Raw genomic sequence first — 15497 nt, 5'->3', positions numbered from 1 at the left:
TACCCCCTGGAGAGTGTTGTTCACTTGGTTGGCTGTTGTGAAGGGGTTTCTCTTCACCATGGAAATGATTCTGCGATCATCCACCACTGTTGTCTTCCGTGGACGTCCAGGTCTTTTTGCGTTGCTGAGTTCACCAGTGCTTGCTTTCTTTCTCAGGATGTACCAAACTGTAGATTTTGCCACTCGTAATATTGTAGCAATTTCTTGGATGGGTTTTTTCTGTTTTAGCAGCTTAAGGATGGTTTCTTTCACCTGCATGGAGAGCTCCTTTGACCGCATGTTGTCTGTTCACAGCAAAATCTTCCACATGCAAGCACCACACCTCAAATCAACTCCAGGCCTTTTATCTGCTTAATTGATAATGACATAACGACGGACTTGCCCACACCTGCCTATGAAATAGCCTTTGAGTAAATTGTCCAATTACTTTTGAGCCCCTGAAATGAAGGGATTGTGTTAAAAAAATGCTTTAGTTGCCTCACATTTTTATGCAATCGTTTTGCACTTCAACTGCATCTGAGTTGTTTCATTTAAAATTCATTGTGGTAATGTACAGAACCAAAATTAGGAAAAAGTTGTCTCTGTCCAAATATTTATGGACCTAACTGTATATACATGAACAAAGTAACCAATAAATGCATGTGCGGTAAACTCCGTTTTTGAAATTCTCAAGATTCTTTATTTGTCACATGCATAGTTATACAGGACAACACGCAGTGAAATGCATCCTGATCCGCTTATCAAAAACTGTGCAAAGTTAGAAGAATATCAGTTAGATTAACAAAAAGTCATAGATTGAAAGGTAACAGTATAGTAGAACATAATAAATAAGTACAATTATGTGAATAAAGCAGAGTTAAGTGTTCAGGTGCAATAGTGTAGTAATTGCTGTGCAAAACCAAAGGTGCATAGTTAAATGAGGCAGTTTGTTTGTTTGTGCTACTGTGATCTTTACTTTTTTATATTTTCTAATTGTCCTACTTTCATATTCTTTAACTTTCTCCACATATGTATAGCGTTTTTTTTTGTTTTTTTTTAGCCTTTCTAATTTCCCTGGTTTCATAGTCTCTAACCTGCTCTGCATGTGCTTAGCGCCAACGTTTGTAAACGTCTTTATGAAGTTCTACTTTGTCTTTTACTCACTGTCATTTAATTCTGAGCCAGATTGGATGTACTTTTTTTTCAATTCTACTTGTTCCGGACTGATAATTACTTTCCTTATTTTCTGAATTTGTACCTCGATTATTCTTTTTTGCTCTTTTTTCTGTCCAACGCATTTGAGTCTCTTTTCTCTGCGCTGCTTTCTTCTTCATTTAGATGTCGACATTTCATTTATAACGTACTGTCCTTATATGCTTTATATGCGCTGAGAGCCCTGGATCTGTGTGTGCTCAAATCCTTCACAAGACTGAATGTTTTGCTGCCTATTGTCCTATTTGATAGATTGTAAGTAGGGCGTGTCTTTGGTCTCGCGGGTCTTTAAAATGTCTTACAAGAAGATCACGTATCGTAGACTTACTTTTTGCTTTCCAGGACAGGATTTCTTTTTATAATAGATAGAAAAGGGATCTGAAAATGGTTGGGCTTTACCCAGAACTGCCATGTTCAGCAGTGGTGTCACAACTCCAGAGCCTTGGGTTTGAATTCCAGCTGTAGCACTACCTCTCTTGTGTTTGAGCGGTGAGTGGGGTTGGTACTGGCATGGTAGTTTCTGATTTTTGCCTGTGCTCCAGCTGTTTGTGACTCTCTGCTCAAAGGAGTTAATCTAACAAATGGAAAAATAACATGGACTTAACCCATGTTGATTAGGCAAACAATATTTGATTAAACTAATAAGGTAAGAAGAAGAAACTTGAGGCATGTGTGTGTTTCCGCATCGTTATTATTAGGGATGGTCATCTTATTAAGTTAATGTCTCAAAAGACTTTTCCTGTGTTAGCAATGGTATCATACTGTAGATAGATAGATAGATAGATAGATAGATAGATAGATAGATAGATAGATAGATAGATAGATAGATAGATAGATAGATAGATAGATACTTTATTAATCCCAAGGGGAAATTCACATACTCCAGCAGCACCTTACTGATACAAAAAAAAATATTAAATTAAGGATTGATAATAATGCAGGTAAAAAACAGACAATAACTTTGTATAATGTTAATGTTTACACCCCCGGGTGGAATTGAAGAATCGCATAGTTTGGGGGAGGAACGATCTCCTCAGTCTGTCAGTGGAGCAGGACAGTGACAGCAGTCTGATCCTCTGTCTGGAGATGACACTGTTTAGTGGATGCAGTGGATTCTCCATGATTGATAGGAGCCTGCTGAGCGCCCGTCTCTCTGCCACAGACGTCAAGCTGTCCAGCTCCATGCCAACAATAGAGCCTGCCTTCCTCACCAGTTTGTCCAGGCGTGAGGCGTCTTTCTTCTTAATGCTGCCTCCCCAGCACACCACCGCATAGAGGAGGGCGCTCGCCACAACCGTCTGATAGAACATCTGCAGCATCTTATTGCAGATGTTGAAGGACACCAGCCTTCTAAGGAAGTATAATCGGCTCTGGCCTTTCTTATACAGAGCATCAGTATTGGCAGTCCAGTCTAATTTAGACTGGCCTTCAGCTGCATTTTATATTGGTCTCCCAGAAGGAAGTGAGGTCAGTTGTCTTCCAGCTGGTGCCCCACTGAAGTGTGGGTGTAAAAGAAGATTGTGTTAACATCAGTGTCCCTTCTCGACTTGGACTTAGATATCCTCCAAACGCATGTGCTTGACAAACACGCATCTTCCTTATAGATGCACTGTTGTCATACTGTTCACTAAAATGCATTTTTTTGTTTTTTTCCCTCACAACACAACACAGCAACTTCTTTCCAGTTGGAATCTTAAGGATTTGAACTTACTACTCCAAAATGTTTAGAGACAAGGCAAGTCAAATGGAACATAACCCACTATCCTTCTTCGGCATCCTGCTGCTATGACTGTCCTACACAATCCTAGAGTCCAAGTTGTTGTGGTGTGAGAGCCCACTTACTGCTGCACCCAGTCATGGATGGGCCCCCAATGTCCTCTTGTGATTCTGACTCAACGTAACAGATAAGTTACATATATTGAATGAAAAGGACCGTGGGAAAGAAATCAAAAACAGAATATTAAGCAATGGTCACTCAAACAACGTTTTATTAACTCAGAGACAAATCCTGACAATGTGAGCCTGTGAGTCATAAATTTCATAATTAAAAACAACTAACATTAACCAAAAACAAAAGCCAAAGCAGTGTCTTACAGCAGGAGCAAAAATATGAAAAAAATACAAAAACATCTCAAAATGAATTTAAAAAAACTTTCATTTACACCAAAACTTCAGGCATGATAAGCGTTTAAATTCAATGGCCGTGTGCATAGTTAAGACAATTCCAAAGTAAAGACGAAGGAACCAAGAAAAGCAAAAATTCTCTTTTGGTTGTCCATTGTGCTTTAAACCATATTGACCATTACAGAATCCTATTCACATTGTCATTTTTCTGTCATGGGGTGGGGATAAATTATTATTATTTTTTTTTTGCACTTACTACATTAACCCTAAAACAGAAAGTGCACTGGTACAGCTTTGTGGCTCCCCTTTCTAAGATGGCCCAGACTGACTTGGAGGGAGCGGACTGACTTGGAAGGCTGCACATTCTGGCCGCCTGTACTAAGAAGAAACGCAACATCGGGAGTAGCATAGTATCATGAACTCATTCAGCTTGTGTGCAACTTTTATTGAGAAAGCCTTTCGTTGGTCACATCCAGCTGTAACTCTCCTTGCAACCTGAAACCCACCGCCCAACCCGCTTAACCCCCCAAACCCCTTGTGTCTTGTGGAAAACCTCACAAATGCATAGTTGGAGATAAACAAACACACTGCAAAACTTAATCCAATCTGCGGCCTTTACTTGTGCAACAATTATTTCCTGTGGCACTTATCTACTCTTGTAATCATTTATTAATGGCAGTGTAAGATTGAGTAAATCCTGCGAAATAAAAAAAAAAAAAATATAAAAGTGTGTAACCCGACACCCTTATTTTAAGTGCTACCATATCCTCTATATATAATCTGTACAGATATATTATTGTCTGTGGATAGCCTCCAGCTTCCACTGGTAATAAATAAATTAAGAAAAAAAAAAGTCTTCAAAAGAGTTTGGCTCCTACAAGATAAAGCGCAGCGTCTGACAGAGGTGGCACCTTGAATTTTTTTTCTCATGTAACTCTACACCTCACAATGGATGATCAATTCCACCGCACATATGAGTGACTTTTTCACAAAGACATAAGGCATCGGTAAAAATAGACAAAAATCAATGGGCCTGTTTTCTGGTGTGTACATAACACAGCATCCACAGCGCAATGATGTGCGGTAAAATGTGACGCAACAATTGGACAAAGAGATATTTTGCCAAATAACAAATAAATAAATAAATAACATCCTGAAAATGTAATTAGAAAAAAAAGGCAAGGCTAAAATGAAATAACGCAAGTGAATCGGGAGAACCTCACACTCATACTTCGGGCATGGTGTACTGCATACTGTGGGTATTAAAATCAGTCAGAGGTGACACGGTGTGGAGCACACCTGTCACACGCTTCCAGGTACCCGGGTTTGATGGCCAGGTTGGTCATTGTGTGGAGCGCACATAAACACACACACACACACTCCCTTTTTCTCAAGTTTGTGCAGGTTAGGTTGGTTATGGTGTGCCCAATACGAGTGTGTGGAAGCAGACCCGGTGATGGACTGGTGTGCTGCTTGATAAGGCCAGTACAGCTTTTTGATCTGAGCAATGCTTTAACAGAAGAGACATGTTGGAAATAATGGATGATTGTGCAGATGTCCAAATTTTTTTTTCTTACTTTGATACCTGGATAATACCTGAATGACTGCAGTGGAAAAAAATTAGATATGGGAGTGTCCCATGTAATGGAATTGTGCCCAGTCCATGGTTGATTCCTACCTCAGTCCCTGCTTTTACTAGGATAGGTACCATCAAATTGAAATCCTGTCAAGGAAAAAGAGAACATGGGAAGTGGAAAGATGAGTGAGTGTGCCCAGTTATGGACTGCTATCCCATTCAGTGGGTGGCTCCTACACAAAACGGCTGCCATTAGTTCAAGCATCCGAAGCCGTGTAACAAACAAAGCGGGTGTGGAAAACAGATGAATGGACGGAAAATCACTCAGCAGCTTGAAAGATGAAGCCTACAGTAAATGAAATCACTCTTTAAACATTACCATGTCAGAAAAATCTCTTTCATGAACATGTGCTTAGAAGAAACCTCCAGCAAATTATAGTGCAAAGCAAGACACTTTCTTTGGTAACAAAAAGGGCCTTTTTTGTACAAAACATATAATAAATTATACTTTGGGTTAGTGTGTAACAGTACACCACATAATAATACATTATTATGCTCTAGGTGCTTAAGAATTACCAGCAGAATTACTGGCAAAGTCTTCATCAGCAGCCCTTGAAAGAATTTCTTTGGTTTTACCAACTGTAGGAGTTTCTAATTTAGAAGACTGTGGTGGTGTTTCTTTCCAAGCTTCACCACAAACATCTAACTTAGCTTTAGCGAAAGCAAATAGAAATACATTAATATCATGGAGGAACCCTACCTTTTGGCCATAGATTTAAAACAAAACTCGGTTTAAGTGCATGCTGCTTCTTATTTGTCTCAATTAAACTGTGAAAATGAACTAGAACTAAAGATTTCTGTGATCCTGCATCAACAGGCAGGCTTTCTGAGATCAAAGTTGTTGTCTCTCTTTTTTATTTTTGTACTTACAGTGTATACATATATATAAGATATGTATCGGCACAATTAATTAAAACAGAAATACGAGTTTGAGACAATTCAAAAAGTGTGAAAATAGCACAGAAGAAGGCGTGCGTCACTTGCTACAATAACAGTTTAACAAATGGGGCTCCCACATGTGCTCCTTTTTGCAATTTTTTCGATGTTTTCCTTTCTAAATCTGGGGGGGGGGGGGGGGGGATTCGGGGCTCGCAAATGATTCTGCTGCATATAGAAAGTGCTGAAATTACTCAGTCATGCTTTTTGATATATAGTGCCTTTTTTCCCTTTCAGCACATTCTTAAAGTGCATTACAAAGTAAGAGTGCTGAAAGACTTGCTACAGTGTGACAGAAATCCAACTGCAGCCACTTTCTTTGTGAAAGTGTTTCTGGGACTTTCCACAACTATGGGATGGCCGAGGCTAAAACGACTGCATTGCCTATTTGCTGCTAGACGCCTCTGTTTCATCTGTGAATGAATTTACTTCTAGAGGCTAGTAATACTCAAAATCCCTGCAGAACAGCAAATGGACTTTCAGCACTAAACTGAATGCTAGGACACTAGGAGAAAGCAAAGGGTGAGATGATTTATGTTATCCAGTTAACCTTAATTCAAAAATAACAAGCATTTAATAGAACAGCATGCAGATTTATCATTTTAAAAAAGCTACATCTGTACAAGTCCATCCCTATGCACATCTTTGGTAAAAGATCAGCAAATTTCTGTTGACTTCTTTCTTTCATGTTTAGCCCAAGTAAAATTCTGGGCAGTCCAAGCAGCCCAAGTGTGAACTCTGCGATTCAGAGTTGTCAACAGAGCCTGGCAGTAAGCTTCTCAAATGATATCTCTATGAGATTTCTTCAATTGTCTCTTTAGAAACTAAAAGTAACAGCTTTGCTTGTACCTGAATAACTCCGGTAGGCACGCAAATGAAAAATGGTGCTGTCACATGCAATAAGCTCTTTGGGTTTTCAGCTTAGTTCTTGTCCTTTTGTTTTTTAGGATTGACATTTCTGTTAGTATGGTCTCCAGACTGACTCATCCATTCTTCCAGGTGTCGACATGGTGGTAGGTGAATTGCTATGGCTTCCATCTGCTTCTACGCCATCGTTCTGGCTGCTCAGACTTGGATTCATTAAGTTGTTTCCAGTTGTCCCACTGGTGCAGGAGGACAGCATTCTGGTGGGTGAGCGTTCTCCTCCAGGAGTGACCATCGAGAACTGGTATGATCCGGATCCAGTGCCGTAGTAGAGGTGATAGGGGGATGAGTTGGTCTGAAAGTGTCCACTTTGGTTTTGGGCTGATCCAGGATAAGGAGGAGGTAAGTAGTGATAGCGAGATGTGGCAGCCATGCCTGTCATGCTAATGCCCCCAATGCCAGAGCTGGAGGGGCTCGGCGAGTAGGTGAAGGCTCCTGGGTAATGCATCCGTGGATCAGTGAATCGAGGATCAGCCAAGGGAGAAAGGGCAGAGAACTGGCGATCAAACTGGCGACTGTTTGAAAAGAGTTCAGAGGTTCCAGCTGAAAACAAGAAGATATGAAACACCATTAGTCAATATGATGACACAATAAGGTGACACTTATAACAATTAACACGAATTTAGACATCAACCGTTGTTAACACTCAAGGCCTCTTTATATTACATAAATGAATTTTAGCGTTGGAACCTGTAGAGTTTGTAGAAGAATAGCACTGTATAAAAGAAAGCCTTATTGATTATCAGTTATAAGGGAAAGAACACAGAATAATTGTTAAAAGTGGCATGAACAATTCTGTTCTTAAAAAAAAGGTAAGCCACGTGTTACCAACCCCTCAATAATTAATTACATTTACATAGCGCTTCTGTGACAGTGGGGAAACACTTCATCCACCACCAATGTAAGGTGTCCAACTGGATGATGTAATGGCAGACAATTCACCATTAGGTGGTGAAGAAGTGAGAGTTAGTTGGCCCATGAGGGGCAGGAGATGATTAGGAATCGGAATGACCAGGTAGTAGTGGGAAATCTGGCTAGGACATAGAGCAACACCCTACTCTGCACAGAGATCCTTTATAGCAACAGAAAGTCAAGACCTTGATTTTACTTCTCATTTGAAGGACGGCACTGATTTTTATAGCACAGTATCCCTGTCACTGCACTTTGGCCTTGGGATCCACAGACAGACCACAGGGTAAGTGCCCCCTGCTGATATCGCCAACAACTCTTCCAGCAGCAACCCAAGCTTCTCCTAGATGGTCTCCCATCCAAGTACTGGCCGGGCCCAAACATGTTTAGCTTCCGGTGGATTCCGGATGAGCTACAACCCTCACTCAAAAGTTTCTATATTGAAATGAAATCATTTTTAATTTCCAAGTCACAGTATTTTTGAAAGGTGGTCAGTAAATCACACAAAACAAATCTTTCATGCTCATTGGATTTAATTAATCAGCTTCACATGATGGATGGATAGACAGACCTTTCATGCTAAGGAATATTTCAAAGCACTTTACATTAACGAAACAAAAAGACTCGCTCTTGTCCGCTGTCTAGAGTACGGCCTGCCATAACAATGTGCTAATGAACCGTGCTGAACAGTACTCTTCTTACATGAGCCTTTGAAGCGGGCCAACAAAAATATGGCAGAACACTCCTCTTTAAGGCAAATTAAAAAAGAAAAGAAAAAACACACTTTTACAGCTTATGAAATATCTACCTCAAGATGAAAAAAATAAAATAAAATGCTGGTTGCGGTCTGACTTAAATTATGCAATTAACTCCTAATTCTGCTCTCCCCACACTTCTTCCGCTTCAATGAAAAGCTTTGTTAATCTCAAACGGCCCACTGTCTAAACACTATGAGAATATCTGGCTGTTGAGTAACGCTTGCTGTAAATATAAAGGAAGAACCCAAACAGGAAGCCTGGTAGTCAGCACACTTGCTCCCACATGTAAGTCACTTTTACAAAACATCGAGGGGAGAGGGATGGTGGGATGAAGAGGAGCCCATTATGAGCTGCTCTGTGCTACTACTTGTGGTGGTGGGAGAGGAGGGGGGTTGGAAGAAAGTTTGGGGGATTACGTGTTTGTAACACTTGTTTTAAACTGAAAGGGTGTAAAATGTGCAGCTAGAGCAAAAGCCGGGTTTTAAATTCACACTTTGAGTTAATCTCACACCTAAAGCAACTAACCTACTCTGCTAAACTTCCACCATTGCAATGATCTTTATACTTTAATGCTGAGAAACACTGCAGAGTGACAGCAAACAATCAGATAAAAATGTACAAAAAAAAAAAGTTGCTGCAAGCAAATCATAGCTCATAGTAAGTGTAAAGAGAAGGCGGCGTGTGGGGCTTTCATTCTGCCTGCCTGGATTTAGAAAGGCAGCGTGTGAAAAGGGCGTGCCATAACCATGAAAGGTGACACACACTGTAACGCTCAGAGGATGCACTTGTGAGGCTAAAGCATGTGGGAACAAAAAGAGAAAAAGAAAAAAGAAGTTCTCTTGGCTGTGCTGCAGCTTCTGATCCGCTACTCTGGACGGACTGTTTGCTTTTATGTTGGATGGTGTACTGTTAACATGAGGAGGAGAAACAAAACTCCAAATGATCTCTGATATTAAACTCCAGGGCCCTTTCTTTGGTATTGCTATCAGCTTCTCTTTCTACAGAACATTAGAACAATTGTGATGAGATCAGGCCAATCAGCCCAATAAGCTTGTCCCTCCTATTCACTTATACTGTTCCAAATAACATCATGTCCTGCTCTCCGCTATATTATTTGGTAATCACATGTCTATGATTCTTTGCATGAAGGAAAATGTTCTAACATTTGTATGAAATCTGCCCTTAACCATTTTCCAATCATGTCCCCATATTTTTGTTACAGAATTTATTTGAAAGTAACAACTGGGATACACTGTACTAGTCCCCTTCATAATTTAAAACACTTCAGTCATGACACCTCTTAAAATCCACTTGCTTAATGCAGCTTTATGTCCTTGTAGGACACCATGACCACTTGCTAGTCCTTAGACTACTAGTGTCTCCATCCTATACCAAGTATGCATTTTATACATAATATATATATATATATATTATATATATGTATATACATATATATGTATATACAGTACTGTGCAAAAGTTTTAGGCAGGTGTGAAAAAATGCTGTAAACAAAGAATGCTTTCAAAAATGCAGGTGTTAATCATTTATTTTCATCAATCAACAAAATGCAGTGAATGAACAAAAGAGAAATCTAAATCAAATCAATATTTGGTGTGACCACTCTTTGCCTTCAAAACACCATCAATTCTTCAAGGTACATTTGCACACAGTTTTTGAAGGAACTCGGCTAGTAGGTTGTTCTAAACATCAGGGAGAACTAACCACAGATCTTCTGTGGATGTAGGCTTCCTCACATCTTTCTGTCTCCTCATGTAATCCCAGACACACTCGATGTTGAGATCAGGGCTCTGTGGGGGCCATACCATCACTTCCAGGACTTCTTGTTCTTCTTTACGCTGAAGATAGTTCTTAATGACTTTGGCTGTATGTTTGGGGTCGTTGTCCTGCTGCAGAATAAATTTGGGGCCAATCATACGCCTCCCTGATGGTATTGCATGATGGATATGTATCTGCCTGTATTTCTCAGCATTGAGAACACCATTAATCCTGACCAAATCTCCAATTCCATTTGCAGAAATGCAGCCCCAAACGTTCAAGGAACCATCACCATGCTTCACTGTTCCCTGCAGACACTCATTATTGTACCACTCTCCAGCCCTTCGATGAACAAACTGCCTTCTGCTACAGCCAAATATTTCAAATTTTGACTCATCAGTCCAGAGCACCTGCTGGCATTTTTCTGCACCCCAGTTCCTATGTTTTCGTGCATACTTGAGTCGCTTGGCCTTGTTTCCACGTCGGAGGTATGGCTTTTTGGCTGCAACTCTTCCACGAGGACCACTTCTGGCCAGACTTATCCGGACAGTAGATGGGTGTACCTGGATCCCACTGGTTTCTGCTAGTTCTGAGCTGATGGCACTGTTGGACATCTTCCGATTTTGAAGGGTAATAAGCTTGATGTATCTTTCATCTGCTGCACTAAGTTTCCTTGGCCGACCACTGCGTCTATGATCCTCAACATTGCCCGTTTCTTTGTGCTTCTTCAAAAGAGCTTGAACAGCACATCTTGAAACCCCAGTCTGCTTTGAAATCTGTCTGGGAGAGACCTTGTTGATGCAGTATAACTACCTTGTGTCTTGTTGCTGTGCTCAATCTTGCCATGACATGAAACTGTCTTCCACAACCTCCTCACCTTGGTAGCAGAGTTTGGCTGTTCCTCACCCAGTTTTAAGCCTCCTACACCGCTGTTTCTGTTTCAGTTAATGACTGTGTTTCAGCCTACGTGTGAAATTGATGATCATTAGCACCTGTTTGGTATAATTGGTTGATCAGACACCTGACTATAATCCTACAAAATCCGTGACTTTGTGCAAGTGAACCTATAAGAATTGATGCTGGTTTGAAGGCAAAAGGTAGTAACACCAAATATTGATTTGATTTCGATTTTTCTTTTGTTCGCTCACTTTGCATTTTGTAAATTGATATCAATAAACAATCATTATTTATATTTCTGAAAGCATTCTTTGTTTACAGCATTTTTTCACACCTGCCTAAAACTTTTGCACAGAACTGTATGTATATTGTGGAAGCCGGCCCGGACACAGACAGGCGAACACGTTGACGTCACCCAACACACGTTTATTAATCATATATACAATTATAAGTGCACCACAAACCCCCAAAAGTCCCCAAAGTCCAGGCCAACTCGAATGCCTTTCTCTTTTTCAGGCCACCTCCTTGCCTCTCTTCCTGAGCTCCGTCCTTCTCCACCCCCGACTCAAACCAACAAATGGAGGGAGGCGGCCCCTTTTATAATCACCCGGATGTGCTCCAGGTGCTTCCCAACAATCTTCCACCGACACTCCCCAGTGTGGTGGAAGTGCCGGCTGTGCACTCTGTGTGTCCCTGCTTCTCTTTCCCCCAGCACTTCCGGGTGTGGTGGAATTGCTGAGGCCCAGGGCTCCAAAGGCATTGGGGCACCCCCTGGCGGTGACCACGGGCCCCTACAGGGTTGAGCTTCAAAGCTCTGTACCCATGGCCCCCAAAGGAAAAAGGGCGGTTGCCCCCACGTGGTCTGAGGAGGGTGTAAGCCCTCTTCCGGTCCTCCGGACGTATATACACAGAGGTTTGCAGTTTTGTGAAAAACGAGCTGTCTCTGCTGACGGGTCACACCAGGTGTCAGTTTGGCTATACTTCCTGAGATGATATGGGTGGGACACTGAGAATTAATTACAAGTAGTGGGTTCTATCGGTTAGTTTCTGACACAGCTGGCTTTCCTATGATAGATAACTGCATGGCTACATGTGCTGCCAGTTACATTTGGCAAATAAAAGCACAAAATAATTGGAAATGATGACAAAGTACATAGTGTACTGCACTATGTTTCATCATTAGTGACGGCTGCTATGCATTCTTTTCTGTCAAAAACAGTTCACGTTGTTTGTAAGAAAAAAATCGAAGTCGATAAAATAAATGTGGCGCAAATCACAGAATCCTCATTGTTGAGGACCTGAGCGGCTTGACCACGGCCAAGGGGACATCGACATAGGTGGTGATTTTGGGGGGTGAGACTGGACCACATGTCTGCCTGGGGGGTTGCCAACTGGGATCCTGAACTGTTTTGTCATGTGGTGGGTGTGTCAATAGCAGTGCATGCTCCCCAACCTGACCTGATAAAATAAACTTAACTGATATTCAGTTGAAAAAGTAAATTTTGAGATTTTATGTGCTTGAGCAGAACTGCTGTCGTTTGAGATGTGCCTGGACACTGACTATAATACATTTTACATTTACCTAATTGTCTTGTCTTGGTTGAGGAGGGTGCTGCACATTACCAATACCATAGTAGATTAGCTGGTCATCCTAACTACTAAGTTACAATTAATAGTTCCCAGGATTCAAAGTACTTGTGCTATTGGTTTGATGTAGGTACTGCTTTGTTCCTTCTTGGTCGTCCTCTAGCACGTTACAGGAAGTTAAGTGCACATTTCTTTCCTTTGTTTAGGAGCTCCTCTCCTCCTTCACCTTGGTTGCACCTTCTGGTTGCAGGTAGCACTTCAGTTTTCTCATCGAGGTTTTATACACAGTGTCCTCTTTTGATTAACATAAAGTTTACGCCTACTGAGCAGTTGGTGATCAGTCAACCTCAGTCTTTATCTAAGGCAACTTACAACATTTCAGATACAATTGGTTAAATTTCTTTTGCTTTTCCAAATGGAGTACACTGACTTACTCATGGTGACATAGTGTCAGTAGCAGCATTTGAGCCCTTGACCACTGGGTTTGAAGTGCAAAACCTTAACCACTACGCCACACTGCCTGATAAATATTATTGCTAGAACTGTTAGGGCATACTTTCTAATATATTATAAAAAAAATATAGTATATAGTCTGTGGTGGGCTGGCGCCCTGTCGGGGTTTGTTTCCTGGCTTGCGCCCTGTGTTGGCTGGGATTGGCTCCAGCAGACCCCCGTGACCCTGTAGTTAGGATATAACGGGTTGGAAAATGGATGGATGGATGGATAGTATATAGTATATTTATATCATCTCATCTGCAGACCTGTTGATTCCAAGTAGCTGGATGCATGGTGTACAATGCGGAAAATAGTCCTGGATAAGGAGCCGGGTTTATGGCAGCTATGGGTACAGCTGTAAGATTAGACCCTGGACCTTCACAACCCAAGTAAGATCATTCCAAAATAGATTAACCGAGATATACAGATTGGTGTGGACTGGTATGTTGCCAAGGACTGGCTTCTGTGGCTATGCCTAAACAATATGAATTTTTCCAGGTCAGAATATTGATAAAAAATGGATAGAAATGTATGGATATACAGTAAATGTATGAGACATATTACTGCTCACAAACTGACTTCCTCGCTTGCTTAAGTGCTCTAAGAGATGAGGTTTCAGCTGGTCATCCTGATTTGCTGGGCATTTGAATTTGTTTTCTTGTTATTTTCTCAGTCCAGCATTCAAATGAAGCATGTTCAGCTGTGCCATGTTTTTTCAAGCTTGAATGCAGAGCACCACAGGTGGTTGCAAGGAAATCCACACATGCAAATGGATGAAAACTCAAACCCTGACCTCAGACCGCTCAGGTACCCAATGATTTTCTTATACTTTTCAACCATAACCACAGGTTTTATTTTTAATCTAACTGTGCTAGAACATCAATCATGCAATTACTGGAATAATCGGAAAGGGCAAAAAAAAAAATCAATTTCAATACTGTAGATCGACAAAAATTCCTAAAACAGAATGTTCCTTCTCCTTTAACATATTAGTCAACTAAAAAGCAAATGGCTGAAGCCTCTTGGAAGCGTCTCTAGCCGGGTTTGATGTCATCAGTGAGCAGATAATGTGCCTCTCTGGGGACTCAGTTGCACACTGCATGCCACCTGGGATGAACACCTGGCCTGGCCTGAAACATTCCAGCCAAACCCCTGAAAGAGACTTCTGCTTTTATAAGGATTTCCTTAATTGGCTCAATGTATCATTTTAATATTTTTGGAATATTTTCTGTGATGTGTGCCTTTGGGTTTGTGGTGAGCATTGAAAACCTTTTAAAGCACACCAGGAAAATACATTAAATTCACCCAGTGATATAAAAAAAATAAATTTCTTGAGCTGGAACCAAAATCTGAGGAAAGCAGACTATGAAGAGTGTTGCCTGGACTGCTAAATGGCTGCTGTTATTCATCTTCTGTTCTGTTCTCTACAGGGTATGATATTTATGTTTTTGTGTGCTGTTCTGATGCACCATTCGCTTAAATACTTCAGGGCTACCATGTGCTCCTGTTGCTGCAGTTGTGGGTAGGAGTAGCCATTGCATGGCAGAACAATCACCCTCATGGGAAAGCTAGTGTAGCTTTATGTACAGAAGGGCTACTTTTTATATGTACATTGTACCAAAAACCACTTGCACCCAGGAGCAGAGGTTCAGTTTGCCTAAAGACCAGTATGAAGCAGGTATGTAAATAATTACATTACCCGGCTGTTGTACTCAAGACTGCCACTAGTGGGCCACACATTGGGCTCATTAGAAAAAGGATAACTGGGCAATTCTCAGGTCATGGTGACCCCAAGATGGTTATGCCGAAGGTGCAGACCACCAAAAATGCATTGCTGATGCTGATGTCCTCACAGGTGGTGCAGTGGTAGTGCTGTTGCTTTGCAGTAAGGAGACTGTGGAAGATTGTGGGTTTGCTTCCCAGTTCCTCCCTGTGTGGATAGCGCTTTGAGTACTGAGAAAAGCACTATATAAATGTAATGAATTATTATTATTATTACAACCATCGACAGAGGGATGAATCACTGGTTTTTGTGACTCAGGAGGGTCAGCCCATCCCCTTAGCATGCTGGTCATATGGATGTGACAGTGAGAAGATGGTAGCAAACCTGAAAAAACAGCACCAGTGCGGAACCTACAACATTTAATTCTTTGCATTTATATAGCGCTTTTCTCACTACTCAAAGGGCTCAGCAATTGCAGGTTAAGGGCCTTGCTCAAGGGCCCAACAGAGCAGAGTCCCTTTTTGCATTTGCGGGATTCGAA

General features: G+C 41.2%; 1 protein-coding gene across 1 annotated transcript in view; it reads right to left on the bottom strand.

Moving 5' to 3' along the window:
• Positions 1-3157: 3157 nt before the first annotated feature.
• runx3 (RUNX family transcription factor 3) overlaps positions 3158-15497 on the bottom strand; it is a 126237-nt gene continuing 113897 nt past the window's right edge. Inside the window, exon 8 of the mRNA XM_051919028.1 lies at positions 3158-7354. Within this exon, the coding sequence (XP_051774988.1) occupies positions 6849-7354 (506 nt within the window). The 3' untranslated portion in view covers positions 3158-6848. The remainder of the gene's footprint in view (positions 7355-15497) is intronic.

The sequence above is a fragment of the Erpetoichthys calabaricus genome, chromosome 14 (assembly GCF_900747795.2).
Source record: "Erpetoichthys calabaricus chromosome 14, fErpCal1.3, whole genome shotgun sequence".
Taxonomy (NCBI): domain Eukaryota; kingdom Metazoa; phylum Chordata; class Cladistia; order Polypteriformes; family Polypteridae; genus Erpetoichthys; species Erpetoichthys calabaricus.
Note: the sequence above shows the minus strand (reverse complement) of the source record. Positions and strands in the feature narration are given on the sequence as shown.